Raw genomic sequence first — 27,889 nt, forward strand, 5'->3', positions numbered from 1 at the left:
GAAGATGGTCGGCATCACAAACCCACTACAATGTGTTCACAGAAATGGTAGACTTGGGCAGAACAGCAAATACAACTAGATCATACAGATGCTGATGTCAATGGGCAGGCAAAGACAGTAGGCTACAACACCACACAGATGGTACTCACGTAGTCGCTGTCACACAACGTAAAGAACAATGCCATGTCTGTGCCATGCAGCACAGTGATTGAAACTCACTTTAGGAAAGTACCCTCTTTTTTGGCATGATTACTGTTAGAAATGGGGTCTCTAGTTGGCAGTCGGTTTGCACATTGTCCAAGTAGGGACCCTCACTCTAGTCAGGATAAGGGAGATACCCGCTCAGATAACCCCTGCTCACCCCCTTGGTAGCTTGACACGAGCAGTCAGGCTTATCTCAGAAGCAATGTGTAAAGCATTTGCACATAACACACAGTAACACAGTGAAAACACTACAAAAGGACACCACACCAGTTACAGAAAAATAGCCAATATTTATCTATTTAAAACAAGACCAAATACGATAAAAATCCAACATACAGTAATAAAAATATGAATTCTGCAAGATTTACTCAAAAATACAGTTCCTTGAAGTCAATAGCTCCACCTGGGACAATCACAGCGTTGTGAGCAACAAAACCAACAGTTCAGGCTGGCTGCGACCTCGCGTGCAAGCTACGGTGTCAAGAAGACCCGCATACAGTACCTTGTATTTGTAGGGCATCGTGATCCTCACGGTGAGCTCCGGTGAGCGGTGTCACTGACGTTGCGGTGTCGGTTCCAGAGTCGGTGCAGGAGTTGTCGGGCCCTTGAAGTCACACACCTTGCGGATTGAACTCCGGGCTGATGAACTTAGGTGCGACAGCATTGATGGGGTCGGGGCTGCGATGCAAAGTGGGACGATGCGATGTGCGGTGCCCACAGGTCACGGTGCAGGCAGCGGCTCGGTGACGGCGTCCAGTGGCATTGGTGAGACCAGATCTGCGGTGTGAAGCGGGGGGTGCAACGAGCGGTGTCCACAGGTCTCGGTGCAGGCAGCGGCATCATCTTTGCAGAAGCGCTGACATCGGTAGGCCCAAGCCAGCGGTGCCTGGTGGGACGGTGCTTTGTGACCCTCACAAGCAGTGTCCACAAGCCACACTGCGGGCAGGATGCCTGGTGACGACACTGGAGTTGATGGTGTTGGCTTTGGTGGACTGGGCCTGTAGACGGGACAGGACGGTGCTTCGTGTACCTCACAAGCGGTGTCCACAAGTCATGGTGCAGGCAGCAGTGCCGGTGTCTGCAATAGGGTCGTCGTCGGGGATGCCCAGGCTGTGGTGTGAGCAGGCAATGCCGGAGTGCGGGACCCACGGTTCGCGGTGCAAGCTGCGGCTCAGTGAAGTCATCTGATGATGGCGTTGGTGAAACCAGGGTCACGGTGCGAAGCGGGGCAATGCGACTCCGTGCGGCATCTACAGGTCACGGTGCTGGCCAGCGGTGTCGTTGGTGGCGTTGCAGTGGTTTCTCCTCTTGAACAGCACAAAACACACAGTTCCCAGTGCTGCAGGTCGAGGAAAATGAAGTCTTTGGTGTCCCTGAGACTTCTAACAGGAGGCAAGCTCTACTCGAAGCCCTTGGAGAACTTTCTAAAGCAAGATACACAGCAAAGTTCACCCTCTGCACTCTTTTCAGGCAGAAGCAGCAACTGCAGGCCAGTCAAAGAAGCACAGCAAAGGGGCAGTTCTCCTCCTCCAGCTCTTCTCCTTGGCAGAGGATCATCTTGATTCCAGAAAGATTCTAAAAGTCTGGGGTTTTGGGTCTTCTTCTTATACCACTTTCTGCCTTTTAAGTTGGCAAACTTCAAAGCAAAGTCTCAAGTGTTTGCTAGATCCTTCCTTGCCCAGACCAGGCCCCAGACACACACCAGGGGGTCAGAGACGGCATTGTGTGAGGGCAGGCACAGCCCTTTCAGGTGTGAACGACCACTCCTCCCTCCCCTCTAGCTCGGATGGCTCATCAGGATATGCAGGCTACACCCGCCCCCTTTTGTGTCACTGTCTAGAGAGGTGCAAATCAGCCCAACTGTCAAACTGACCCAGACAGACAATCCACAAACAGGTAGAGTCACCAAATGGTTTAAGCAAGAAAATGCCTACTTTCTAAAAGTGGCATTTTCAGACAATTTAAAAACCAACTTCATGAACAAAATTATTTTTAAATTGTGAGTTTACAGACCCTCAACTTCACATTTTTATCTGCTCTCAAAGGGAATCTGTGCTTTAAGGATATTTAAAGGCAGCCCCCATGTTAACCTATGAGAGAGGTAGGCCTTGCACAGTGAAAACCGAATTTGGCAGTATTTCACTGTTAGGGCATATAAAACACACTAGTATATGTCCTACCTTAAACATACACTGCACCCCGGCTACGTAGGTCCTATTTTAGGGGTGCCTGACATTTAGTAAAAGGGAAGGTTTAGGCCTGGCAAGTGGGTACACTTGCCAAGTCGAACTGGCAGTTTAAAACTGCACACTCAGACACTGCAGTGGCAGGTCTGAGCCATGTTTACAGGGCTACTAATGTGGGTGGCACAACCAGTGCTGCAGGCCCACTAGTAGCATTTGATTTACAGGCCCTGGGCACTTCTAGTGCACTTTACTAGGGACTTACAAGTAAATCAAATATGCCAATCATGGATAAACCAATCAACAGCCCAATTTACACAGAAAGCACATGCACATTAGCACTGTTTTGGCAGTGGTAAAGTGCCCAGAGTCCTAAAGCCAACAAAAACTAGTCAGAAAAATTAGGAGGAAGGAGGCAAAAAAACTGGGGATGACCCTGCAAACAGGGCCAAGTGCAACAATTACCCCCACTTTATGCCTGCTATCAGTGTGCTTAGACTGTTTTCACTGGGATCCTGCTAACCAGGACCCCAGTGATTGTACTCTCTCCCTCTAAATGTGGTTGCATAGGACCACAATTGGGATATTGCTGTCCCCTTATAAGTCCCTACTATATAGTACTTAGGTACCCAGGGCATTGGGACACCAGGGGACCCCCATGGGCTGCAGCATGTATTGTGCCACCCATGGGAGCCCATGCAAAATGTGTCTGCAGGCCTGCCATTGCAGCCTGTGTGAAAAGGTGCATGCACCTTTTTCACTACAGACCACTGCACCAGGTCACTGTAAGTCACCCCTATGGCAGGCCCTCCTAGCCCAGAGCGCAGGGTGCAGGTCCCTGTGTGTGAGAGCACCCCTGCATGAGCAGAGGTGCCCCTACGAACTCCAGTTCCATTGTACTGGACTTCGTAAGTGCAGGGAAGCCATTTTACCCATGTACTGGACACAGGTCCTGTGTCTAGCTACATCATGGTAACTCCGAACCTGGGCGTGTTTGGTATCAAACATGTCTGAATCATACCCCAATACTGTTGTCAGTATTGGTTGTATGATTCCATGCACTCCCCCAGTATTGCTCCTAACAGTCTTCTAGGGTTTTCTGTGCAACCCGTGCTGCTGCCACCCCTCATACAGGTTTCTGCCCTCCAGCTGCTTGACCAGCTCAAGCAGGGGAAGGCAGAACAAAGGATTATCTGTTGGAGAGGGAGGCAACACCCTCTCCATGTAAATAGGCGTTACAAGGGTTGGGACGGGTAGCCTCCCCAAGCCACCGGTTTGCTTTGAAGGGCACATTTGGTGCTTTTCTTGCATTAACTGGTTTGCACCAGTCCAGGGAGCCCCGGTACCTGCTCTGGCATGAAACTGGACAAAGGAAAGGGGAGTGACCACTCCCCTGTCCATCACTCCCCCAGGGGTGGTGCCCAGAGCTCCTCTAGGTGGCCACTCGATTCTGCCATCTTGAAACCAAGATGTGCAGAGGCCCCTGGGAGCATGAGTGGCCAGGTCAGGCAGGTGACGTCAGAGGTCCCTTCTGATAGGTGGTCACCGTGAAAGGTGACCAAACCGCCTTTTAGGGCTATTTAGGGACTCCCTTGCGAGTGTGTCCCCAGATTCGATATGCAAGACTCCACAAGGACTCCTCTGCATTGTTTACTTCTACTTCTGGCCACTGGAACTGCAACTGGACTCTTCAGGAAACGACAAGACTGCAACTCCTGAGACGACCTTGCCTCCAAACATTGTTTCTCCAGCTCCTTCCAGCAACTGCAACATTTCCCCGGCTGTGCATCCTCTGGGGTTGGCGAGATTTCAGCCTGCACCAAGAAGCAAGAAGGAATCTCCTTTGGAGTGAAAGAGTCATTCCCCTGCATCTGCAGGCACCTACAGCAAAGACGTCTGGCTGCGTGGATCTGCTCGCTTCTGGAACTGCTTGAATCCTGCTTCATGGGTGGTGGTCTAGGGTGGTCCTCTTGGTCTTTTCTGCCCCTTGTCCAACTGGGGAGACAGTGAGCCCTTGCCTCTCCTTGCAGGCAGTACCCCTGTGCACCGCGACTCTTGCAGCAATAAAGGCTTGTTGTCTCCTGCTCCAAGGGAAATTCAGGCTCCGAGTAGCCCTGGCCTCCAGCACTCATCTTGCCAAGAACAGTCTCCTCTCTGCTGCTCCAGCGATGTGGGACTCCTTTCCATGTGTTCTGATTGGGCCTCACTGCAACTTACTGTGCCTGCTGCCAGTGATTGCCTGTGCGGGCTGCGACTGCTTCCGCTGGCTCTCCCGACTGCTGAGCGTAAGCCCAGCCTCCCTTCCAAGAATCAAGTCCCCTGGATCTTGCTGGTCCTCTTCAGACTTGCGAAACTTATTTAGCTTCTTCTTGCATTTGCCAAGGCTTGTTGGTGGTTCTCCTAAACCACTGACCATCTGTGACCCGACGACCGATGTGGGACACAATTTGCACCACTCCAAGGGCTCCTCTTCAGCTCCTGTGCTCCACAGCTGGTCTTCTTCCCCCGTTGACCTGGATCTTCATCCACAGAAGGGTGGGTTGTGACTCCTGCTCCCACTGGACACTCCATCGTAGACTGGACTCTGTCCCCTTCTTTTGCTGGTTCTCTTCTTCCAGAATCCACCTTTGGTTTCCTCTGGTCTGGCCCTGTTCTTGCACAATCCATTTTCTAAGTCCTCTTGTTAGTCCTGGGGAAGACAAGGTACTTACCTCTGCTCTCCTGGTCGCTGGGGGCCACTTAGGTACTTGCCTGTTAGGGTCCCTAGTTCTTCCAGCTCCCCTTTAACTACTCCATACCTTTGGGTGGGAGACTTCACTTCACATTCCACTATTTTAGTATATTGTTCGTCCCTCACTATTTTTCACGAATTCTTGCCAATACTTGTTGTTTCTTGTGCCAGTTTCTAATTATTACTATATATATACATATATATATATATAGTGTGTACTTAACTCTGGTTGGGGGGACTGCCTATAATTAATCTAGTGTAGTGTTACTGTAATAAAGTTCCTTTACTTTTGTAACACTGTGTGGTTCTTTCATGCGTGTAAGTGATGTGTGACTACAGTGGTATTGCATGAGCTCTGAATGCCTCCTAGATACAATTGGCTGCTCGTCTGCAGCTTCCTCTAGAGAGCCCTGGCGTCCTAGACACTGACTACACTTCACTAACAAGGGATACCCTGACCTGGTATAAGGTGACAACACCATAGGTGTCCACCACACACCAAGCCAGCTTCCTATACTCACAAATCCAATGTCCATCCTAATCAGACAAAGTACTCCATCAAATAAAGGAAGCAACAGCATTTCAAAAAGGTCCATGGGCAAGCAGCATACCCAATCAGAGAGAATCAGTGCCAGCAGACAAAGGAAAAACAATTAGGGGTTTCATTAACGCCAGGTGAAACATCACCTTCTTCAGCAGTCCCAAGCTAACAAGGCTAAAAGCTTAGGACCTTTCTTTGTTATAAGTACCCTATGAAGAATATGCATCCCTGAATGTGGGTCCTCGGTGATTACCAGCGGTGGAACGAGTAACCCATTCACATACTCAGCAGCACTTAAGAGGTATGACTGAAACATTCCACCTTTGATATAGTTCTCGAAACACGGTTCAAGCAGTAAAGGAGCAGGTGCTTCAAGATACTACAACTGAGAGTTAAGAAGTTTATCCACCCCAGTAACACTACTGATGCTCTACCTGACATCTCCGTTAATCAGCAGAGCAGAAACGGGTAACACAAAATACTTTTGACAGAATGTCCAGGAAGCCACAAGTAAGGATACTTTCTGGTATATCTCTGCTGTTCCCTCCATCCCTCTCTTTCCTGTAGCCCCAAATCAAATAGCTCACATTTGTTGCAGCCTCAGTGCTGCTAGAGAAGAACTTCATGACTGACACAGCATACCAACCTACCCGGCTGGCAGCCACTTGCACCTGTATTGTGCCCCCCCCCAGTCTCTGCCATGCCACATTCTTTGCTTTCATTGTGTTTGTCGCGCAGATTTCTTAATTATTGAACGTTTGTCACTCCGAATTATTAAGTCCCTTCTTTGATATCTTAATGCGGTTTTATGCAATCCTGACCACTTTAAGATTAGCTAGCCGAAGTGTGCTGAGGTATCTAGAATGCGGTGGATACACAGACAGCGCTGGTCTCTGCTGGACAGGGTTGAGAGAATAGTTTGAAGCTGGTGTAGAGGCAGGAAACACTGGGTGTTGCTGTGCTGGATAGAGAGAATGGTTAATTAAAGATGGGTAGTCAAGCAGCCCTAGTCTCTGTCTGGGCTGGCTAGAGCAGATGGTTGGTAAAAGATGAGTAATCAAGAGGCCTGGTTTCTGTGTGGGATGAGAATAGAGAATGTTTGGTAAAACATAGGTAGTCCAGCAACCCTGGTCTTTGCTGGGGTTGGGTAGAGAGAATAGTTGGTAAATTATGGGTAGTTCAGCTGGGGTAGAGCGAATGGTTGATAAAAGATGGGTAATTACGCAGCCCTTGTTGGGTAGAGCGAATTGTTGGTAAACGATGGGTAGTCTAGCAGAACTTATTTCTGCTTGAGTTGGGTAGAGCAAACAGTAGGTAAAAGATGGGTACTCAAGTCGAACAGATTTCTCTAGGGGTTGGGTTGAATGAAGAGTTGGGAAAACATGGGCAGTCAAGCAAAAGTGGTTTCTACTTGGATAGGGTAGAGCAAACCATTGATAAAATATGGGTAATCATGCAGCCCTGGTTGGGTAGAATGGTTGTTAAGATGGCTAGTCTAGCAGAACTTATTTTTCCTTGTGTTGGTTAGAACGAATGGTTGATAAAAAATAGGTAGTCAAGCAGAACTGGTTTTTGCTTGGGTTGGGTAGAGTGAATGGTTGGTAAAACATGAGTAATCAAGCAGAACAGATCTCTCCTTGGGTTTAGAAGAACGAACGGTTGATAAAAGATGGATAGTGAAGCAAAATCTGATTGCTCCTTGGGTTAGGTAGCGGGAACGGTTGGTAAAATGTAGGTAGTTAAGCACAACTGGTCTCTGCTTGGGTAGAGCGAACAGTCGGAAACAGATGGGTAGTAAAGCAGCACTGGTCTCTGCTTGGTTTGGGTATCTAGACTAGATGGATCCTGATACATAGACAGGTAAGGGTCCGCTAAGCTGCATAGAGAACAAACAGTAAACTATGGCAGCTCTCGCCTCCTTTGGGCTGTCCAGAAGGTTGTGGCCAGGTTACTGATAGAAGGTGGGTGTGCACTAGTTACCGTGAACAGCTGGTTACTGACACTGGTTGAAGTGCATCCTTTTTGCAGGAAGGCGTTGTTAGTTTGGGCACAAACTGTCTAGTGTGCGTGGGAGCAGGAGGGGTTTGCTTTCTTTACATTTATGTGTACATCTCTCTCTTGCCAGACATCTACGTGTGTATGATCTCCTACGCCCATAATGTCGCCGCCCAGGGGAAATACATTGCCATTGTCAGCACGACTGTGGAGACCAGCGAGCCTGAGAAGGAAATTGAGCCAGCGCTGGAGCTTTTAGAGCCCATCGACCAGAAGTAAGAATGGAAGAAGTTCTCGAGGAGTTACTTGCTTCTTCGAGGCAATTTAATAAATGCTCATAGAGATGTCACAGAGGCTGTCTCACTCGCTCATCACTGTGCTTACCGAAGGCAGAGAGAGGGAGGACGTTTAAATGATCAGAGTCCCAGGGTCACTAGACACCACATATTGATCCTATTGTAATCGCTACGTCCCGCTGACTAGCCATTGTTCTCTTGTACTTTTAACTCACCATTGTGCCTGTAACTATCTAAATGGCCCAGAGTACAAGCATTGTGAGCCTCAGCTAGTCTCCTTAAAGTGCAGGTTTACGCCAAAAGAAACCTAGGCCCATTGTTCCCTAAGGAACACCCCTTAGCCTTGAAGTGAGTTGAGCCGGTAAGGGGAATGCCCATGCTTTACGGACCCCCAAGAGTGAGGTCTGTGGTCTTACGCTACAGGACTGTGCTGAAGAGCGCACTCAATGGCTTGATGTAGGCCCTGCCTGGGAGATGTGTTGTACTCCACGGAGCAGAGCTCTACCGAGTGCTTTCTGCAGTCTCTAGTGCAGGTGAGTTATGCAGGTGCTTCTAAGGTGATTGGTGTCACTAGACATCTGGTTCTTCTCAGTCAGGCTCACAGAAGGGTCTGGGCCCAGTTTAATGAACTCTAACTAAAAGGACTACATAGAGCACAAGGTCCCAAAGGAGCTTCATGCTTGACGTAAGCAGATACAGGAAATCTGTGTTGGTTAGTGAGTCCTCCCAGGTACTCTATGTACATTTAAGCACTGTCCACAGACTATCTAGTTAGTTCCTGCAAGGCTTGGTATTATGGTGCTATAATGGAAATTGTCCCTGATTTGCCTGAAGCTACTTCAGATCACCATCCTAGGCTTCCCATCAGATAGATAATATCCACATTCTGATTGGCCGGTAACAGGTATGGAGTTCACAAGGATTCTCAGACCTGTTCCTACCATGAGTGAGTAATTGAATGAAATGCTGCATGCAAAGGACTAAAGCTCATTTTGTATGCAACCACACCACATAGATGAAGGAAACCTGTTGCCCGATTGTTTAAGTGTGGTCCCATGCATACAGTGGTGGCCTGTGGTGGGGTGGGGTGCAGGGCTGCCATTCTGCCCACTTGTCTTCCTCTCTTACCTTCCTTATTTCTTTGTTGTTTATGGTTTCAAACTATGACAAATTGCCCAAATGTATTGTCTTCTCTTTGCAGGTTCATCGCAATCAGCGACTTGTTTGAATCAACGGATGACGGCTCGGAAAGCCAGGTAAATAACTCAGTGTTAAAGGGTATTCTCTCGACCTTTGTAGGGTCTGCACTATCTGAATGGGCAGCGTAGTGGAGAATCGGTGTGCCTGGCACATTTCATAGTCCTCTGATTCTTTTTTTCAATTCTTCTGCATCCTTCAGTCACACATATACAGCCACAGTAGGAGTGCTGTAAGAGAGACTTCAAAGCACACTCTCTTGGGTGCCCCGTGTCGTGCATTACAACACCATTTGTTCGCAGACTGGGCAGTGTGCCGTGGCATGGGTCAAGGAGAGGCATCTTAGCAGCAAGAAACCCTTTTGTCACTTTTCGTTGCTTATGGGCAGTGACTTTCAATAGACGTAAAGAGCTGAAAATGTCTTGCTGCGACTGGGCCATGGCTATCACCCTGGCAGGCAGTGGGGTCAACAGGCCACATTTCCCCCCTTAACAAGCCATCCTCGGTGACACACAGACCTCTTGGATGAAACAACATGCCTTTCCAATGGTATTCAGTTAAACTGGTAGCAAATGATTGCTGGGCGAGAATTGACTGTGTCTCACCTCATGCCATCCAGAACAGTCCTCCTGTGTCTAGACCACTGTATCTCTTTCCTGTAGCCAACATATAAGAAATCTAGAAGAATTCCAACTTATGTTTCAGACAGTAAAATTCCACATATATGCTGAACAGAAATAATGCATTGTTAAGAGAGGTGGTGCATAAAGTTGTTGCAGAATTCCGCAGCAGGCTCTGGGAGGGACCATTCTTTAGTTTTCATAGGGGTGTCCATAGACAATTTTGCCTGACATGGCATCGGGCCAGCAGGCTGATAGACGGTGTTCAGGAAACACAATCACCCCCTCGAAGGGAAGCAGTAATTGCTCTTCCTATGCTGTCATGCACAAATGAAAGCACTTCCAGGCCACTGTGAGCCTTGTCAGGCAGATGTGGAGCAGACACATATGAGGCAAATGAAAGACGGTCTCACCTGGAGAGACAACATAGCAACCTTGACCCCTGCACTAGTGCAGGGACATCTTGTGAAAGTGAAGCTTCCTACCACAGGACCAGATATTCTTAAACAGAAAGGAATTTTACCTGTGATGTAAATTAGGAATTTAAAACCTTGTCCTTCAGCAGTGCTAGATACTGTGCCCTGTTTCTCTGTACATTACCAGAGCAAGCAGGCATATCATTGTCTTCAAATGTGCTTCATTCAGACTTTTCAGCCAACAGAAACTGTTGTTTAAATAGGAGCTAACTGAGTGTTTGAAAACAATGTTTTTTTCTAAGATTTAAATAGTCTTTGTATGTGAGCATAATGTGCTCAGATTGAACGCACACATCCTCCTTTCAAGCTCATAGAGGCTGACACAGTCGGTTTCTTTGAAAGTAGCTTTCACTGTTGACATGACATTTGCTTGAGAGTTAGTGACGTGGTCTGTGGTGTGTACATATGGCTCAGCATTTCTTTGAAGTGGACCACATTTCTCTAGGCATCCTGTGCAATTAAATTATTTTTGGGATTTTCTTATGGTGCATTTTGCTTTCTACCCAGCAGAGTTTAATCAAGACCAAGTAGAGGTGGGTTACTTGATTGGTTGTCCTCCTGGACCTGTGTTGGGCTTGACAGCTCATTTAGCAGGGACTATGGAAGCCTATTTGAAGACTCATGATACAATCCTACTTTCATTTAATGGTATTTGAATGACCTGATTTGGAGTATTCCGATGAGAAAGAATTGTGCGATATTCAGCAATGTAAAATGGAAGTTTTGACACATTAATCTATTTAATTAGTTAGCAGCAGAAAAGCCACTTGGGTTGAAAGAACTAAAATAACTCTTTTTGACGAGATTTGAAAGAAGAGATTAAAGAAAATTTGGTTTGTTTGCAAGTCCTATTTAATTTGTTTACCTCATTGATTTAGAGTTGGTGATTGAGAATTGATTACAGGAAAAATGAAAAGAAAGAAGAAAATACCAAAGATGTTATTCTAATTTTAGTAGGATTTGTACATTTGGTCAGTGGGATGTTCAAGTGGACCCATTGCTGCAAGTTGGGGTGACACAGAGTCTTTTGACAGAAAATGGAAAAAAGCATCAGTGTAGGACTGGTTTGTTTCCACATGGTGGTGATGCTGCATATATGATTTAGATATATCCCAGATGCTTCAGAAAAAGGTTTAACAAGAAGAAACAGGACTGCATTGGCTTCTTTCTATTGGATCGTCCATGAATAATGCTGAAATTGTTTTGCTTCTTTTCCAATCCCCTTTAGAAAGTTAGAAGGGAAAGTTATTTAGTTATCTGTTTTGCTGGATAATGGTGCCTGTGACATGTCCATTCATCTGTAGTGGTTCACTAAGAATAATCCTAAAAATGTTAAGAAGGGTTCTGATGTCATGCAAGCTCCAGGTCCGGTTCCTCGTGCCTCTTTACCATCGCAGGTCTCTCTTGGCGATCATACTGAAACATTTACCTTTGACATTATTGTCTCTCCTAATTATGCTGTAATAAATATTGGCATACATTGGTTAAAGAGGCATGTTCCATATGTCTACTAGAACAATATCTTCGTCCTTACAGTTTTGTCACACTCGTTGTAGTGCTTGTGACTAATATGTCTTCAATGCCACTTCAGTGGCAAGCCCCAAGTCTGCTCATTTCCCTCCTCATAGGGGCTACGATTGATGTGTCCCAATTGACACATGTATCCATCGTCTAAAAAAGAAATACTGAGAGCTTTTTGTTAGGGAATGTGTAAAATGTGCCACATTCCTCAGCAGCTGGCGCTCCTTTGTTTTTTGTACTAAAGAAAGATCAAGATTTCAGACCTCACATTGATTCCGGCGGCTTAACTCAAATTTCCGTCAAGTATCGTTATACTGTACCTCTAGTAAAGGACATTCTAGAATCAGTTCAAGAAGTCTTTACTGTGGCGAGTTGGAGAAGTTCCCCCTTTTTGGGGGGCTGGAACCAAGAAGGAAACTTAACAGACCTTCATTCTCCCCAACTTTGACAACAACATATCATCTGGATATTGGTGCACTGTAATCACTTGTGCTGCCATGGAAGACCCCTGAGGATTCATTCCATTTTTAAAATATATATATTTTTATTATTGAGTTTTGGCAAACAATAAGGCAGCAAAACAAGGCACACCACCCTCTAAAACCAAATTTAGTGAAAATCTTTGTAATCTGAGGGGTAGAGGAATACATGGCTTTACTAAGACCCATGTCAATCCACCTCTGTGTGTTTCAGGGAAACACCATTTTAAAGAAACATTTTCATTGGAAGTGATTTCAATAAAAAGTCGGCTTTTGCTGTATCTCACATTGCATTGGAAATTTCAATCCAAAATGTTTGTTTGAAAACATTTTAATTGAAAGACAATGTTCATCTTTCGTTACCCCCCTTCTTTGCAAGTGCATTTTCTCTAACCTGCCTGCTAGAAATACCTGAAAGCTGCACCTGAACCCATATCACACTTAGATCGCAGTCCACATCCTAACACCACTTCAACCCATACCAACACAAACCCCTGTCCCCCCCCTAACCCTATTTATTACTCTGACTCTAGGCCTGACTGACTGACTACTTATGCCTATTACCCCTCCTGGGTTATAGTCGATCAACCACGACTCTCCAGCCATCTCTGTCATGGGCTTTCCTTTCAATCTGACTCCAGGTGTAACCCATCTTTTGCAGTCAACCTCGACGCCTCTGCGCCGGGTGTTTCTTGGCTTTCCTCTTTTGTTTTTCCCTTGAGGGTTCCAGCTTAGGGCTTGCTTGGTGGTGTTTGATGCAGGCTTGCGGAGGGTGTGACCGATCCAGCCCCAGCGTCTTTTCATGATTTCTTCATGAGCAGGGAGCTGGAAAGTCTGCTGCCACAGGTTGTTGCTGCTGATGGTGTTTAGCCAGCAGATTTGGAGGATTTTGCTCAGACAGGTGTTGATGAAGGTCTGGACTTTGTTGGTGGTGGACACTGTTGTCCTCCGAGTTTCTGCTCCATACAGAAGGACTGGTTTTACATTGGTGTGAAAAAGCCTGATCTTGGTTTACAGCTTAGGTCCTGGGAGCTCCAGATCTTTAGCTGAATGAAGGCAGCCTTTGCATTGCTGATTCTTGCCTTGCTGTCGGCATCTGGCTGCCCTGCTTGTCTGTGACACTGCCCAGGTAGGTGAAGGCCTTAACCTCTTCCAGTGCATCACCTGCATGAGTGACTGCAGTTGTGCTGTCCATGTTAGCATTCAGAATCTTGGTTTCTCCCCTGTGGTCGTTGAGACCACGTTGTGCTTATGTGGTTGCCACATTGTCGGTCTTCTCTTGCATCTGCTGATGGGTATGGGAGAGTAGGGCTAGGTCATCTCCAAAGTCCAGGTCACTGAGCTGCATCCAAGTAGTCTGCTGGATCCCATTTCTTCTCCTTGTTGTGGATGTCTTCATGATCCAGTCTAAGGCCAAACGGAAGAGAAAAGGCGAGAGCGAACAACCCTGGCGGACTCCAGTCCTTTCTTGGAAGGCTTCTGTGCGTTGTCATCCATGGACTATCTTGCATGGCATTCCCTTGTAAGAGTTCCTGATGACTCTTACAAGTTTATCTATCACACTGTAGTGTGGGAGAAGTTTCCAAAGGGTATTTCTGTCCGCACTGTCGTATTGCTTCTCATAGTCAATGAAGTTAACATACAGGGGGAATTCCATTCCATCGGCTGCTCAATGATGATGCGCAGTGTTGCAATCTATTCTGTGCAGGATCTATCTTTGCGGAAGCCAGCTTACTGATATTGCAACTGAGTATCAACTTCTTCCTTCATTCTGGTCAGGATGACTCTGTTGAACACTTTGACTGGGGTTGATAGAAGAGTTAGCCCTCTGTAATGTTCACAGTTACTCAGGTCACATTTTTGGGGATCTCACTGTGATATCCCTCCTTCTAGTCTGATGGCACATTTCCCTCTTCCCAGATCCTTCCAAACATGGGGTAACATGTCTACTGATGTTTCAATATCTGCCTTCAGTGCCTCTGCAGGAATGTTGTCAGGTTTCTGCTGCCTTCCCATTTCTCAGATGTTGATGGCTTGCGTATTTCCTCCTTGGTTGGTCTGCTGCAGTCGATTGGCAAGTCCTTGTCAGCTGGCTGTATGCCTGGTGGAGACTGCAGCATGGGCTGGTTCAGCAGTTCTTCAAAGTGCTCCACGCAACTTAGTTCTTGGTCTTTGTTACCCATGATTGTCTTCTGAGCTTTGTCTTTAACAGGTCTTTCTGGCTAGCTGTATCTGCTGAACAGTTTCCCTGTTTTGTTGTAGAGTTCTTTCAGGTTTCCTTATGTCGTAGAGTTGAAAGAACCCTGTGACAGGCTTAACTGGCCCCAGACCTAAAGTTACTCTGTTCCTAACACTAATCCATTCCTGACCTAAACCTTGCCTTTCACCATTAGCCTAAACCCATGCCCTTGCTCTGTTATCCCCAGCCCTCTAATCTGACCTTATTTAGTCCTTGCCTTTACCTTCACCATTAATATATCTGTGACTTCAACCTTTGTTCTAAATCTACACCTAATCCAGGCCTTTCTTGAAACACTTTCTTGACACTAGATTGTACTTTATTCACACTTTGATGAAATGCTTTAATTTGAATAGTTATTTCTCTGATGTTCTTTTTCATCTGAATGCCTATTCAGTTAATTACTTTTGTTGCATTAATTTTCTCTGTAAGGTACTGGGTACAAGTGGCAGGACACTGAGAAATTGTAAAGGGGCAAGGATGCAGCCTTTCAGGATCCCCCACCTTGTTTCAAAGGATGAGGGGGTGAGGGAGGGAGGGAGGGGGGTTAGAGGTGCCTGTTTGGGCGTATCTATGTAGTTTTGTCAGGAATTAGGTGAATCAATTGAGGGCTTCTTTGGAGATGCCCAGGTGGGAGAAAAAGAATAATATGAATGACTTTGTAAACGTATAGAAAGCTGCAGATAATTCAAGACGTGCAATTAGATGTCAGCAGGTTACAGCAATCATTGTTCCTCTGAAGTTTAAAGTCTAAAGCTCTTTCTAGAGGTTCTCTGGCAGAGCAGGTCCTGATGATTGGCACGGTCTATGCTGTTGTGGATATGTATATAAGAGGTCGTATGTACTGCAAGCTTTGTTACAAAGCCGTGGAGCAATGTACAATAAGCCGGGGGAGTGATATGGCCATAGGTGAAGGACGTAGGGATGGACAGATGGGGAAACAGGTGCTAACTACAAATCGGTGGCAGCTGGGCTCTTCATCCGTACCATGAGGTAGGAAATTTACGAACCAATGAGGTATTGTTTGAATTTTGTTAATTAAGAGGGTGTTGCTGCTGTTCGATTTCCCAGTGTTCTGGTGATGGTGAGAGCTGATTTGTGCAGTGATTTACTGATTGCAGAGCAGTTGACTTTTGCTTCCCTCTTGATTAATGGTATTGTTACAATCATTTCACACTATGGATGGTGTATTTGCTACTGGCTCATGCATTTTTGCTGCTAGATGACCTGTGGGAGCTTGGTGTGGGTGTTCTATTCTTACTCAATTTGCTTTGTTTACACATTACCTACCACTAATATTAGCCAATAGGTCACTACCAGATCACCCATTGTGAATTCTACACAAAATAAGACATCTTTATCTCCTCTGCTGGGGAATACCTGTTTTGCCGCTATTTGCATGGTGCCAGCTGGTATTTATTGCACAGGTTCTCTAAACTCACTTCAAATTATGGTTTACACCACCTTCTTTCCTCCTAATGTCACTTAACGTCAATAATGCTTGCTGAACTGTAACTTTAAAGAAGATTCTATGATGTAACAAAGTAGTTTAACAGTAAGAATGGTTCTCCGACAGAGGTATCTTTGTCAGAGCAACATGAATCCCTTCCTGGGAGACTAGAGGTTTCCAAACACACATAGAGTAGCTTTCTCTTTACCTCAGACCTCATTTTTAAAATACAATACACACGATTATCTGCCATACCTTAATCTTAGAAGGAGCACCTGGGATGAGGAAGCCATAAGATATACAGCTAAAGCAACAGAAGAGAGCAGATGGCTTGGGAGGAGAGATTCCTCACAGAGAAATGACAATCTATAAAGAAACCCCACATAATGTAAATTATTGTTCTAGAGAAATGTTAAAGGAATGCACACGATGACTACTCACCACGTTATGAAAAAACACGTAACAGTCAGGCACATTATAGCCCACAATTTTCGTAGCGTTTCCAAACATAAGCTGTGTTGCTACAACATTAGAGACTTAATAGCCCACTGAGTAAACAACCCCAAGTCTACACTCCAGGAAGGGCAACAAATATGGCAAAGAATTACAGTGACAAAGTCTTAAAGGTGAAACAAAGAAAGTAGGAAGAGAAAGCCATGTATGTTGTCATGAAAATACTGACCAACTATAAATGATTCACAACCACTGAGGTAAAACACACTTTAAAGTAGGGGAATAGCATGAGGGCTCTAAACATTAGGCTTCAACTACTGTCTGCACAACTACAGGTTCCTAAAAGACAGAACTTGTTCCCAATATTAATTTTTAGAATTGATAGTTATGGCCTGAAATAAATCAGGCTTGGCCATGGGCCTGGCTTTAATAAAATCCTGTCCGACACCCCTAGTGTCAATATTGAAATCTTGATAAATCAAATCTTTTTCGCACTGACTCACGGGAACTCACTGTTTCATCTGGAGATGTTCCAAATGTGCTTCACAGCAAGCCCTAGAAGCTGTATAATATTGGATCTTGGTTTCTCTCCCAGTTTAGACTTGGAACCATATGTGCTCTTTCAATTTCACATTGAACCTTGAGCGGGGAAGTGGGGGTGAACCAAAAGAATAGATCACTTTCTGAGAAACCCAGACATGCCATCCTGCTCACCTTCCTCGAGAAAGCCCGAGACCCTACAGTCGTTCCTCCAACTGATTTTCCAACTTTGAAAATATCTTTTGAGTAAAGGAAAGCATCAGTTTAGACAGAGTGGCGTCTTCTTTCAGTTTGGTAACATTTCCAACACCTTTGCTGTCTTCATATGCTTCTCTCTTTCTGTGGCTGCTTCCAGCTTTCCTTTGAAAGTGTCACATTTAATGTACATTGCATGTGTCTCTGACAAATGTTTACAAACCTAGTTTGACCAGCTAGACTACTATGGCAAGCAGCCAATGTCTTTACAGAACTGGGGTTGAGGGGCCCAAATGAAAGATAGTTTAATGATGTGTGTGTCATACATTAGCCCCGTGCAGGACAAACAGATCGATTGCACAACATTGGGATGCATTCATGATAAGGGTCACATCTATGACATGGATTGAATACGTAGAAACAATGGGAAAGAGGTTAGGGACTGTTCCACAAACGTTGTATATTCTATTATTTTTTGTTGTTGTTATGGTCATGTGCCAAATGGTAAATAAAACCTTTAAAAAAAATTATTGATCATACAGCCATGGATGATAGTTTGACAGAATAGTAGGGAAATGACATCACACAACCTTTGAGTTCCTCCTCCATCGTCACATCACATTCTCAACCCGTTATTCCAACCTTAGTCACTTAACAGTTGGTTTTTGGCTGTGAGGAGGTTATAAAAATAGCAAGTGGTGGAAACATCAGAAACTAAACAGGACTCTTAGGCCCTCATTACAACCTTGGCGGGCGGTGGAGGCCACCCACCAAGGTTGGACCACCGAGCGGCCGCCAATGCGGCCGCAATCCCGCCAGCCGCATTACAACATCCCCGCTGGTCTGGCGGGGATGTCGCCCGTAACATTGGAGCCGGCTCCTAATGGAGCCGGCGGTGTTGTGGCCGTGCGACGGGTGCAGCTGCACCTGTTGCGCTTTTCACTGTCTGCTGTGCAGACAGTAAAAATCAGGGTGGGGCTGTGCCTGGGGTCCCCTGCACTGCCCATGCCAAGTGCATGGGCAGTGCAGGGGCCCCCAGGGACCCCACGACTCCCCTTCCTGCCAGCCTTTCCATGGCGGTCTCTACCGCCATGGACAGGCTGGCGGGAAGGGAAGTCATAATCCCCAGGGCAGCGTTGCAAGCAGCGCTGCCCTGGTGGATTATAACCGCATGATGGTGGGAAATTGCCGGTCCTCGCGGTGTCATAATATGCCAAATTGTACCGCTAGCCTGTTGGCGGTACAATTGCCAAACCTTGTAATGAGGGCCTTAGTGTCCTTTTTAGGTCTTGCCTACTAGACAGTGCATCACTGTTTGTTGTGAGACTTATTGTGGTTTACCAAGAACATACAGGGACTTTAGCCCGCTCATTGCTTTTCACTAGTTGCCCTTCTTGTCACTCATTTGACAGCCTCTTATTCACGTCCCATCTTGTCAATGTTGTCTCTACCATGGAGCATAGCCTCTTTACCATCAGTTTTGGTTGGCTAGCTTCTGTGCTTCACTGCTAGATTTTCAAGCACTACTTTTTTCTTTTAGGTTAAACATTCCATGGGAGTGCATGTGTTTCTCAGCTGTCTCCCTGTGTAGTTCTCTTCCCTTGCACTCCCATTTTCTCTCGTCATCAGTGTGTTTCTTACACCCAACTCCATGTTGCACTCACCCTTGTGTACTCTCCCGCCCTGTTATTTTGTCGCCATGTGCACATCTCTGGTCGTTGCGGCTTCTGCCCATCATTGCCATTCTTATTGCTTCCCGCACTGACGCCCACCTCTCTCGCCCGTTACTTCTCCTCCCCACGTATCTACTTCCAGTGCTGCCTGCTTTACCTCTCTGCTTCTCCCCCACTTGCTCCACAGCCTCTTGTTTCTCCTCTCACCGTGAGGGTTGCCACCTTTCCAGGAGAAAAATACAGGCAATTCGTGTTGTATCAAGAGTCTGCAGAGGCCCGGACGTCATACTAAACACTAATTTAGACAAAACTTCAGGTGTTCATTTGTGACATCACTTTCCTGTCTTTGCTTATTTTAATTATTAGTCATGGGTCATTAACACAGCCCTAGAACACATTTAAAAGTGGTTTCTAGTTACATTAGTTGTTTGAAGCATACACTGGTAAGGGCTAAAAATTCAGCTTTAAGTGATTTTTCCTATTTTCTTTTTACTGGCCGGGTCATTAAAATACCAGTGGTTCCGGTAGAAAACCCGTCAGGTGGTAACCCTACTCACCAGTTGTGTCCTCTGTGTTGCTTTTGTTCCCCCCCCCCCGAGTTGCTGCCACCCACCCGCTTATAAAAAAAAAAACTCAGATTGGTAACTAAACAGAAAAAAAGTGCTTGCACCATTTTGTAGACTCATGCGTGGCACAATGAAGGAAAGATGAAAATGGTTAACGGAAGCATGTTGACTTTTGTATAATACAGTGTGCAACTCCACCTGTATTGAGTCTAGAACTAGACCTCAAACAGAAGGCATGGTTTCTTGTTTTCACATTTTCAAACCAGAAATCTACAACAAAACCATAAACCAGGTTTTACTGTTTCCTTGAAACATAAGAATTTCTAAAACCAAAAGTAACTCTGGTGAATCACACACCAGCGTGTGCAGAGTCTTATAAACTATGACATACCATTTGGTTATTCAGGTATACAAACGCTTCCTTTTGTTCCCTATTAATCTGCTGCTGCAGTGGTGTCCAAGAACACAAGAGGGATCTTGCAGTATGGGACTCAGGTTTTGCAATTGAACCTGAGCAGGATGCCTGCATACCCAAAGAGTTTTGCAGTCTTGGGGCCTGTTTTAGATCTTGGTGGACGATTTACTCTGTCACAGTGGTGGCGAATATCCCGTCCGCCAAAATATAAATCCCATTATATCCTATGGGATTTATATTCCGGCAGATGGACTATCCATCACCGTTGTGATGGAGTAACCCATCCACCGAAACTTAATTCAGGCCCTTAGTCTCATAGACCTAGTAGGTAGCCATTGGAAGCTTCAGCCCAAATACAGTTTAGTTTCATTCATTTTCCCATGTTTCGCCAGAAAGCATTTCCCTGTTCCCACGTCGGCAGACAAAAGCAGTATCTTTTTTTTTACTCCATGTTATAATTCAGGTAAATATGCTTCCAGACTTGTGATGCCAGGCATCAACATGGAGACCATGCCCACCTGGCATTAGATTATTCTAATACCATGCTGATGTGAGCAAAATGCTCATTGAGAGCCAACTTTACAGGTGAGTAAAATGTCTTATCTAAGTTGTTCTTGCTAAGTCGTATCAAGGGGCTTGCCTCCAAGCACCACCTCCACTATTTTGCCTGCTTCTAACACCACTCTCTTTCTCTGTCCACCTCCCACACGCTACAGGTGTTCTGCTCCCGTTCCTACGATGCCACCACCCACTTCGAGACTACCTGCAACGACATCAAGGACATCTACAAGCGAATGACCGGCACGGACTTTGATTTTGAGAACATGAAGCGCAAACAGAACGACGTCTTTGGGGAAGACGAGCAGTGAGGCAGGAGAGCGGGACCACCTCCGGCCCCCGCTCTACCACCACCACCCACCTGTCCACCTACCCACCCTGGATCTAGAGCTGCTGCTTCCCATAACTTATGATGACGACGTCTGTAATCCCTTAAAACCCCTTTTATCCTCTCTTGGCCTGTTCTTTCTCATTCTAAACCACATAACCACAGGCTGCTGGAAGGGCCGTATACAAATATTTACGTATATACCGTCTCCCACTTACAGAAAATAACCATTCCACTCTGAGCTAACCTTCTGTTGCTCCTCTTCTTTCTTCCTTTGTGTTGCCTTCTCTCCTCCCCGTCCACCCTTTCATCCTTCACTTCAGTTTCTGTATTTCTTGTCATTGGAGGGGGGGGGGGTCATTTTTTTTAACTTGGTAATTATGCTGTATTTATTTCTTTCGTGCAAAACAATAAATACTTAAAAGAAGGTTCTGCGCAGTGACTCGGGGCAAGCAGGGGCCGGCTGCAATGCCATTCGCTGGCGCAAGTTCTATTGACTGCACTTTTTCTGCACAACTCTCTCGGTTTGGTCTCATCTCTAGGGTCAAAGAATTTCCTGCCCCAGTGCCATTGTAGCCATGAAACTGCTGTAAGTTGATGCAGTGTGCACTGACTAGTTTGCACCTTTGGTGATGGTGCATTTGGAGAATGTGTGTTATAGATTCTCATTTGGTGCTGCAATGTAGTTTTGTGTTCAGAATATTACATCCTGTTTTTCTCAATTAGTCTTTTGCTTCTCTTTTTAGGAATTGTATTTGCTGTTAGCTCTGCAACTAGTGTGCAAGGTGCAGGAAACATCTTAAGTAGCCCACTGCTCACCTACTGCCCTTTCTTGGACTGTCACTTCTCTTCCAGGAGGGTGTACAGGTAGCAGAAGTCACTTAATGGGGATTGCTTCATGAAAGCCACTATTGGTCCTGAGATATCCTGTTGCTTGGGAGATGCAAGAGGTGGGACCAATATTTTTGAGGCTATTACAAAGAATGTCTGCCATGCCACACATGCGTATAAGCTTGCAGAAGGCAACTCTCTATGTTGTGTCTGATCATAAAGCTGTGTGTTGCCGAGCTCCCAACTTCATAAAGTTCAGACAGTGGATATGTTGTATCCACTAGAGGCATACTCTGTAATGGTCCAAAAAGTGCAGGAGGCATGATGAATGTTTCATAAGCACATCACAAAAAACACATATAGCAATTATAACTTTGAGAAATGGTCAGGCCTTCCCTTAGATAGATAGCCATAGTGTTTAGTACAGATTTCCTGCTGTCGGAGGACATCGTTGCTTACTTATGAAATTGCCAGATGTAGCAATGCCAATCTTCTCATTGGTTGAGATGGCACTGGGTAATGATGGTTCATAGTGGCAGTGCTTCCCATTTCTCGTGGGTGCAGTCTGAGTATTTCCTTCCATTTCTGGGGGTGCTTTGCTGAAATGACAATTGGAAGCTCAGCAATAAGGCAGGTCTCCTATTATTTCCCCTTATAAGAAGTCACCACCAGACACAAGGCGACTAAGGGTTGAGTTGTTCATGAAAGAGGTAGTGTTGCAAGAGGATGTGAGCCTGCTGAGGACCCCGTCTGGCACCCTCAAGGCACATATTCAGTGAAATAGTAATACTGTCCAATCTGGTGGTGGGCGAGCTTTCTGAGATCTTGACATGTGCTCTGACAGTTTTGACATTCTTGGCAATGCCAAGGGTTGAATACTGTCAAAGAAATTGCTGTGCTCTGTTTGACTAGTTTGTGTCAAAAAAGCATCATAGTTTTTTTTTGTACCATGGTGATGGGTTGTGATGGTTGAGCAGGGTCTCGTGGTAGAGAACGGGTAGTCGTGGGGAATACTTTTGGAAGATTCCTGAAGCTCTAACATAGTCAGAGTACTTCTATATCTTTTCCGTCCCACTCCATGAAAGCACATCTCACCCAAACATATGAAATAGATATCAAGTTCAACATTGATTACAATGTGTGAGAGGAAACCATCAAAAGGTATGCCAGATTGGGATTAGAATGTGCCATTGCATTCACCATTGGAAGCGGAAAGTTTTAGTGATAGTCACTTCTTGAAAAAGGTATATTTCTATGGTTGCTCTTGAAGTGGATACTCAAATAGATTTTTTCGGAAGGAGATTATTCAGATACTAAGTATTTGTAGAAGTGAAAAGTTCCAATGTTATTCTCTCTTGGAAGTTAAACAAGCTAGTATCATTCATTCTTGCAGAGATATTGATCCCTCAACATATGCTGTTGTAAAGAGAATTTTGACAAATGTCACTGTTTGGCAGAGTCTGCTCCCATAAGTTGCTCTCTGCGGACAATATTCTAACTCGCTGTAAGGTGGAAATACACCCTTGAGTTTCTCTTGGTTTGGAAATGTTATCATAAATCTCTCTTGGGTTGAGAATAATTCAGTAAATTGTTTTTGTGCAGAAATATCCCCAAAAGCAGTAGTGGGTGGAAGAGTTACTATAATGATTACAGAAGTCAGACTTGGGTATAGAAGGTGCCTACACATTGCAATTGGATGAACAAAATTCTAATAGCACTCTTGAAATTGTGGGGTTCTTATACTAATTGCTTCTATGAGGGAAATGGTGTAATAACTACCCTTTGAAACCAAAATGTTTTCATAAGTTGTCTTAGGAGGCAATGTAATAGTTTCTCTTGATTTTCAAATGCAAACATTACTCTGGGAAGTGGAATGTAAGCATTGCACTTGACAGGAAACATATGAGTTGCTTCTGGAAGCGATGTGTACAATGTACTCTTGTAAGTTAAATGTGAGAGTTGCTTTTGAAGATAGTGTTAGAGTTACTTTTGGAAGATAAACATGAGAGTTGCTCTTTGAAAACAACGTAAGAGTTACCCTTGGAAGTTAAACATGAGAGATGCTCTCGGAGGGGGTGTTTCTCTTAGAATGAGTCTTGGACATTAAATGCAACAGTTGCTGTTTGGAGACAATGTAAGAATTCTTCTAGAAAATGTAATGTGAAAGTTGTTCTTGAAAGGGAGGTTTCTCCTGAAATGAAATGTAAGTTAAAAGTGAGACATGTTCTTTTGAAGATAGTGAAAGAGTTACTCCTGGAAGTTAAATCTGATTGTTGCTCTTTGAAAACAATTTAAGAGTTGTTCTTGTAAGTGGGGTTTCTCCTGGAATAAAATGTAAGTGTTGGAAGTTAAAAGTGAGACTGGATATTTGAAGACAATGTAAGAGTTACTCTTGAAAGTTAAATGTGAGAGTTACTCTTGAAAGTTAAATGTGAGAGTTGCTCTTGGAAGTTAAATGTGAGAGTAGCTCTTGGAAGAAATACGAGTTACTTTTTGAAATGGAAAGTTTTGCTCATAGAAGCGTGTAAGTGTTTTACTCTTGGAAGTAAAATGTGAGATGTTGCTCTTTGAAATGGAATGTTGATTTATCAGGCGATAGGATATGAAAGTCGCTTTTGGGCTTGAAATATAAAAGATGATCTTGGAAGAGAAGATTAGAGCTATTCTTGGACATGAAAGGTGAGAATTGTTATTGGAAATGGAGCGCAAGAGTCACTCCGGAACTCAAATGTAAAAGAAGCTCTTGGAGTGGAATGTAAGGGCAGTTCTTTGAAACTGAATGTGAGACATGCTCTTGGCAGGGAATGTAAAACTCGCTTTTGGAAGTGGAATGTAATAGTTACTCTTGGAAGTGGAATGTAAGAGTTACTCTTGGAAGTGCAATGTAAGGGTTACTCTTGGAAGTGGAATGTAAGAGTTGCTTTTAGCAGGGAATGTAAGAGCCACTCATGGAAGTGGAATTTAAGAGTAGCTCTTGGCAGGAAATGTTAAACTCTTTTTTGGGAGCTGAATGTAAGAGTTGTCTTCTCAGGATATGTCAGACTCACTCTTGGAATTGAATATAAGAGGGCTCTTGACAGGGAATGTAAGACTCGCTCTTCTAAGGGAATGTACAAGCCACTCCTGGAAGTGGGAGGAAATAATAGCTTGTGAAAGGAATGCAAGAGGTGTTTTCTAAGGGAATGTTAGACTATTCTGGGAGTGGAATGTAACAGTATATCTTGTAAGGGGGATGTTCTGTAAGTGTGTGCATATCAGGTGCTCTTGGGAGAGGGATATTCCTGTATTCGGTGTTCTTGGTAGTGGAATGACCCAATAAGTTGATTTTAGATAGTGCCTAGGGACTGTTACATTACCCAGAAATAGTAAAACACCTGATGCCCTCCAGAGCATTCCTCACCCAACACAGACTGGAACACTAAACTGGTGAGAGAGAGTGTCCGTGTCCCAGAAGTTGTATGTACGGAGAAAGTGCCATGGAAAACAGGAGCCTGGAACGATTCTCCAAAAAGCAATTCACAGTTACTTGTTACTGTCCATGAGATAAAACCCATGGCCTAGAAGAGTCAAGTTAGTCAGCTTGTCAAAATACTTTCTTTGATTATACCTATGTATCCCAATAGAGGCAATCCATCAAACACATACATTAATATTAAATCCTACTAATATTTCGTGGTCGCACAGCAGATTTTGAAAGAAGACCAAGAACCTGGAAGAGACCAGGAGCAGAGGCTGGCGAGACCTGAGATGGGTGGGTTGAAGACCCTGACTTCCCCTTCGCATGGAAGAAGTTGGTATCAACATGACAGGCCTGAGGCTGGCGTTTCCACAAAGATCCGAATAAATTACGTAGTTGTTCCAAAACCACAAAATGTAATTTTGTCTAGGACTCCAGAAGTCCTTGCTCTGTGTTTCTGAAGCACATATCATGCTAATTAGGAGCAAGGCATCAGCTAAGAGAGCGGAAAAGACCCTTCAAGGAACTATCTAATCAGATGTGGATTCGGGTCATGGATAAATGTTTAAACTAAGTCAGTAGCGCATCTGTGTTGTCCAAGAAGGAACAGGGCAGCAGAAGGCCACATGTCAAATAAAAGGAAGGAGCAAAGACGGAAACAAATCCAAAGATATAGCAGTCTAGAGAAATGCATGATGCAGGAGAGGAACCACATGGAGGAAGTCCAGTCTCCAAGCAAGATGCTGTTCTTAGGCGTATGTCTACGCGTGGCCTGTAACACGGCCAGGATGTAACCAGTGGCTGCAGGCTCGTGCAGAGTATTTGCAGGGAAAAGGCACCGGTGAGGCTGCAAGTGAAGCGCTTAGGACATTTTTCAGAAAGAAGTATGGAAACCATTGCAAAGCATGCAATGGTGTTTAGAAAGGTGTAATTACTCATCCCACAATGGATGGAAGCTCGCGCATGCGTTTGAGACTGACGCTGCCACTACTCTGTAGCACACACAACCAGAGGTTGTGAATTCAGTGCCGGTGCAGACGTGCTGTCATGTACTTGCACAGAAGGATCTAGGTTCTCCCTCTAAGCGCTTGTACTCAACGAGTTGATGGGCACTGCGCTAGCTCCTGGGTGTTCCCAACACAATCAGTACTTGTCTATAGTGTGTTGGCTACATGCTGTTCATTAAAAACTGTGCATTACTTCCTGCATCGAGTGGTTAGGACTGAAACTATTCCTTGCAGGGCAGGCAAACAATAGAGAATCATAAAAATAATATATAGGTGTATATAAATATATAATAAAAACAAAAGAAGAAGAATTAACTGGAGCAAATTACCGGTCCTGAACCAATGGCAAACATTTGCAGGATGGGAGAGGCCTTTGTAGCCTGGCATCATGAGGAGGTCTGCATTCAGACTCTCCATGTCCCCTCCTAAAGATGTCAACTCTGATAAAAACATGTGGTAGTTCCAACACCAACCACTAGTTGTGGGAAAAAATGCACAGGATGTGAATCTGCAACACAACAAGCTTCAAATAGTTGGTAATAGGTAAGTCACATTTGCCTTTTTTTTGTTAAGGCAGCAGGTGTTTGGCAATAATTGAACTGAAAAAAATATTTCATCCGCATCACTTTATTTTTTCAAAATGCCTTTCTTTTTTGTTGTTCTGTGTTTTTCTTTTCATTTCTGGCAAAGTTTTGAATGGCAATTCCATTGTTCACACTTAGCTTTGAAAGAGGTCTTGAGAGGAAATGTTTTTTATTCATCTAACAGTAAATATTAAATTGGTCTTCCATCGATTCCCGCAGCAAAAATATAAAATAAAAATAAACAGTGGAATACATTTAAAAAAGTCAAATAAATATGTGCTTCTATTTTGGAAAATTGTTTGTCTGTCCCTAGAAAGGTAACTCTGTGAACACTGGAGTTGCATGTGTACTTCGATTTAACAGATCTTGGGGGGCTGTTTTGTTAGGATTTCCTCACTGGTTATGGTTCCCAAGCTAGGCTATGTGAAACTCGCATTTAGGGGGGAGGGGGCGACACTCTGTGTTATCTCTTGCGGTTAATTACACCTTGTATGGTGGAAATCTGCTCTGTACCTTGTTCTGTCCTGCCTCTGCCCCCTCTGATTTCTTGGTTTGTGTGTTGGCCCCTGCATTGTCCCCAGATGAAAGTGACAAGTGGATATTGCCCATTTACTGTGTATTTGACCACAATAGTACCAATAAAAACATTGTGGAAAGAGTCCCGCGCGCTTCCGTTTGTTGTGTACAGTGCATGCTGAGTTTGTCTATCTTCCAAGCTGAAGGCACACACAGAGGGACAGTGAGAGGTGAGCGAGGGTGGAGGTGGAGGGCTGTATCCATGCCCCATTTTCAAGATAAAAATGGATATTTATTGACTATATAAATGTTTCCCATTTACCTTCATTCTGTGGATATATTTGTAGTTGGTGTAGCTATGGATCAAATACTTGCATTACCAGCCATATTTTGTTTACACCAAAAACTGAGTTTTGTTTTCAATAATGACCCATGGCCCCATACGAAAAACCCACAATGCTTTAGCACAAATACTCCAATTTAGATTATGTATTTCCTGCAATTAAGTTGCAGGGTGAATTTTGGTGATGCATCTTTGAAACTGTATTACAAATCCACAAGTTAAGTGCTGGAAACAAATATTGATGGTACCAAACGACTTTGAGGATCTCCCCTGCACGCTTGACCTGGCAAAACACCGACGGGACGAGTTGACGCTTCGCAAATCCTGGATGCTTAACTTCCAGAGAGCATGAGGATGACACTTTGGAGTGTCGGGTGGAAAATACACCACTTTCATTCTGTCCCTAGTTATTTGAAGTTGGTGCTATCCAGTTGGCATTAGGTTTGTAATCTATGCGTCCCTTGAGATCTCAATGAAGGAAGCTGTTCGCC

The 27,889-nt window shown here is 44.8% G+C and overlaps 1 protein-coding gene across 1 annotated transcript in view; it reads left to right on the forward strand.

Moving 5' to 3' along the window:
* Positions 1-27,198, forward strand: part of GDI1 (GDP dissociation inhibitor 1) — a 74,879-nt gene extending 47,681 nt beyond the window's left edge. Inside the window, exons 9-11 of the mRNA XM_069209499.1 lie at positions 7,785-7,929; positions 9,152-9,206; positions 20,491-27,198. Coding sequence (XP_069065600.1) covers positions 7,785-7,929; positions 9,152-9,206; positions 20,491-20,643 — 353 coding nt within the window. The 3' untranslated portion in view covers positions 20,644-27,198. The remainder of the gene's footprint in view (positions 1-7,784; positions 7,930-9,151; positions 9,207-20,490) is intronic.
* The last annotated feature ends 691 nt before the right edge of the window (positions 27,199-27,889 follow it).

This window comes from Pleurodeles waltl, chromosome 10 (genome assembly GCF_031143425.1).
Source record: "Pleurodeles waltl isolate 20211129_DDA chromosome 10, aPleWal1.hap1.20221129, whole genome shotgun sequence".
NCBI lineage: Eukaryota > Metazoa > Chordata > Amphibia > Caudata > Salamandridae > Pleurodeles > Pleurodeles waltl.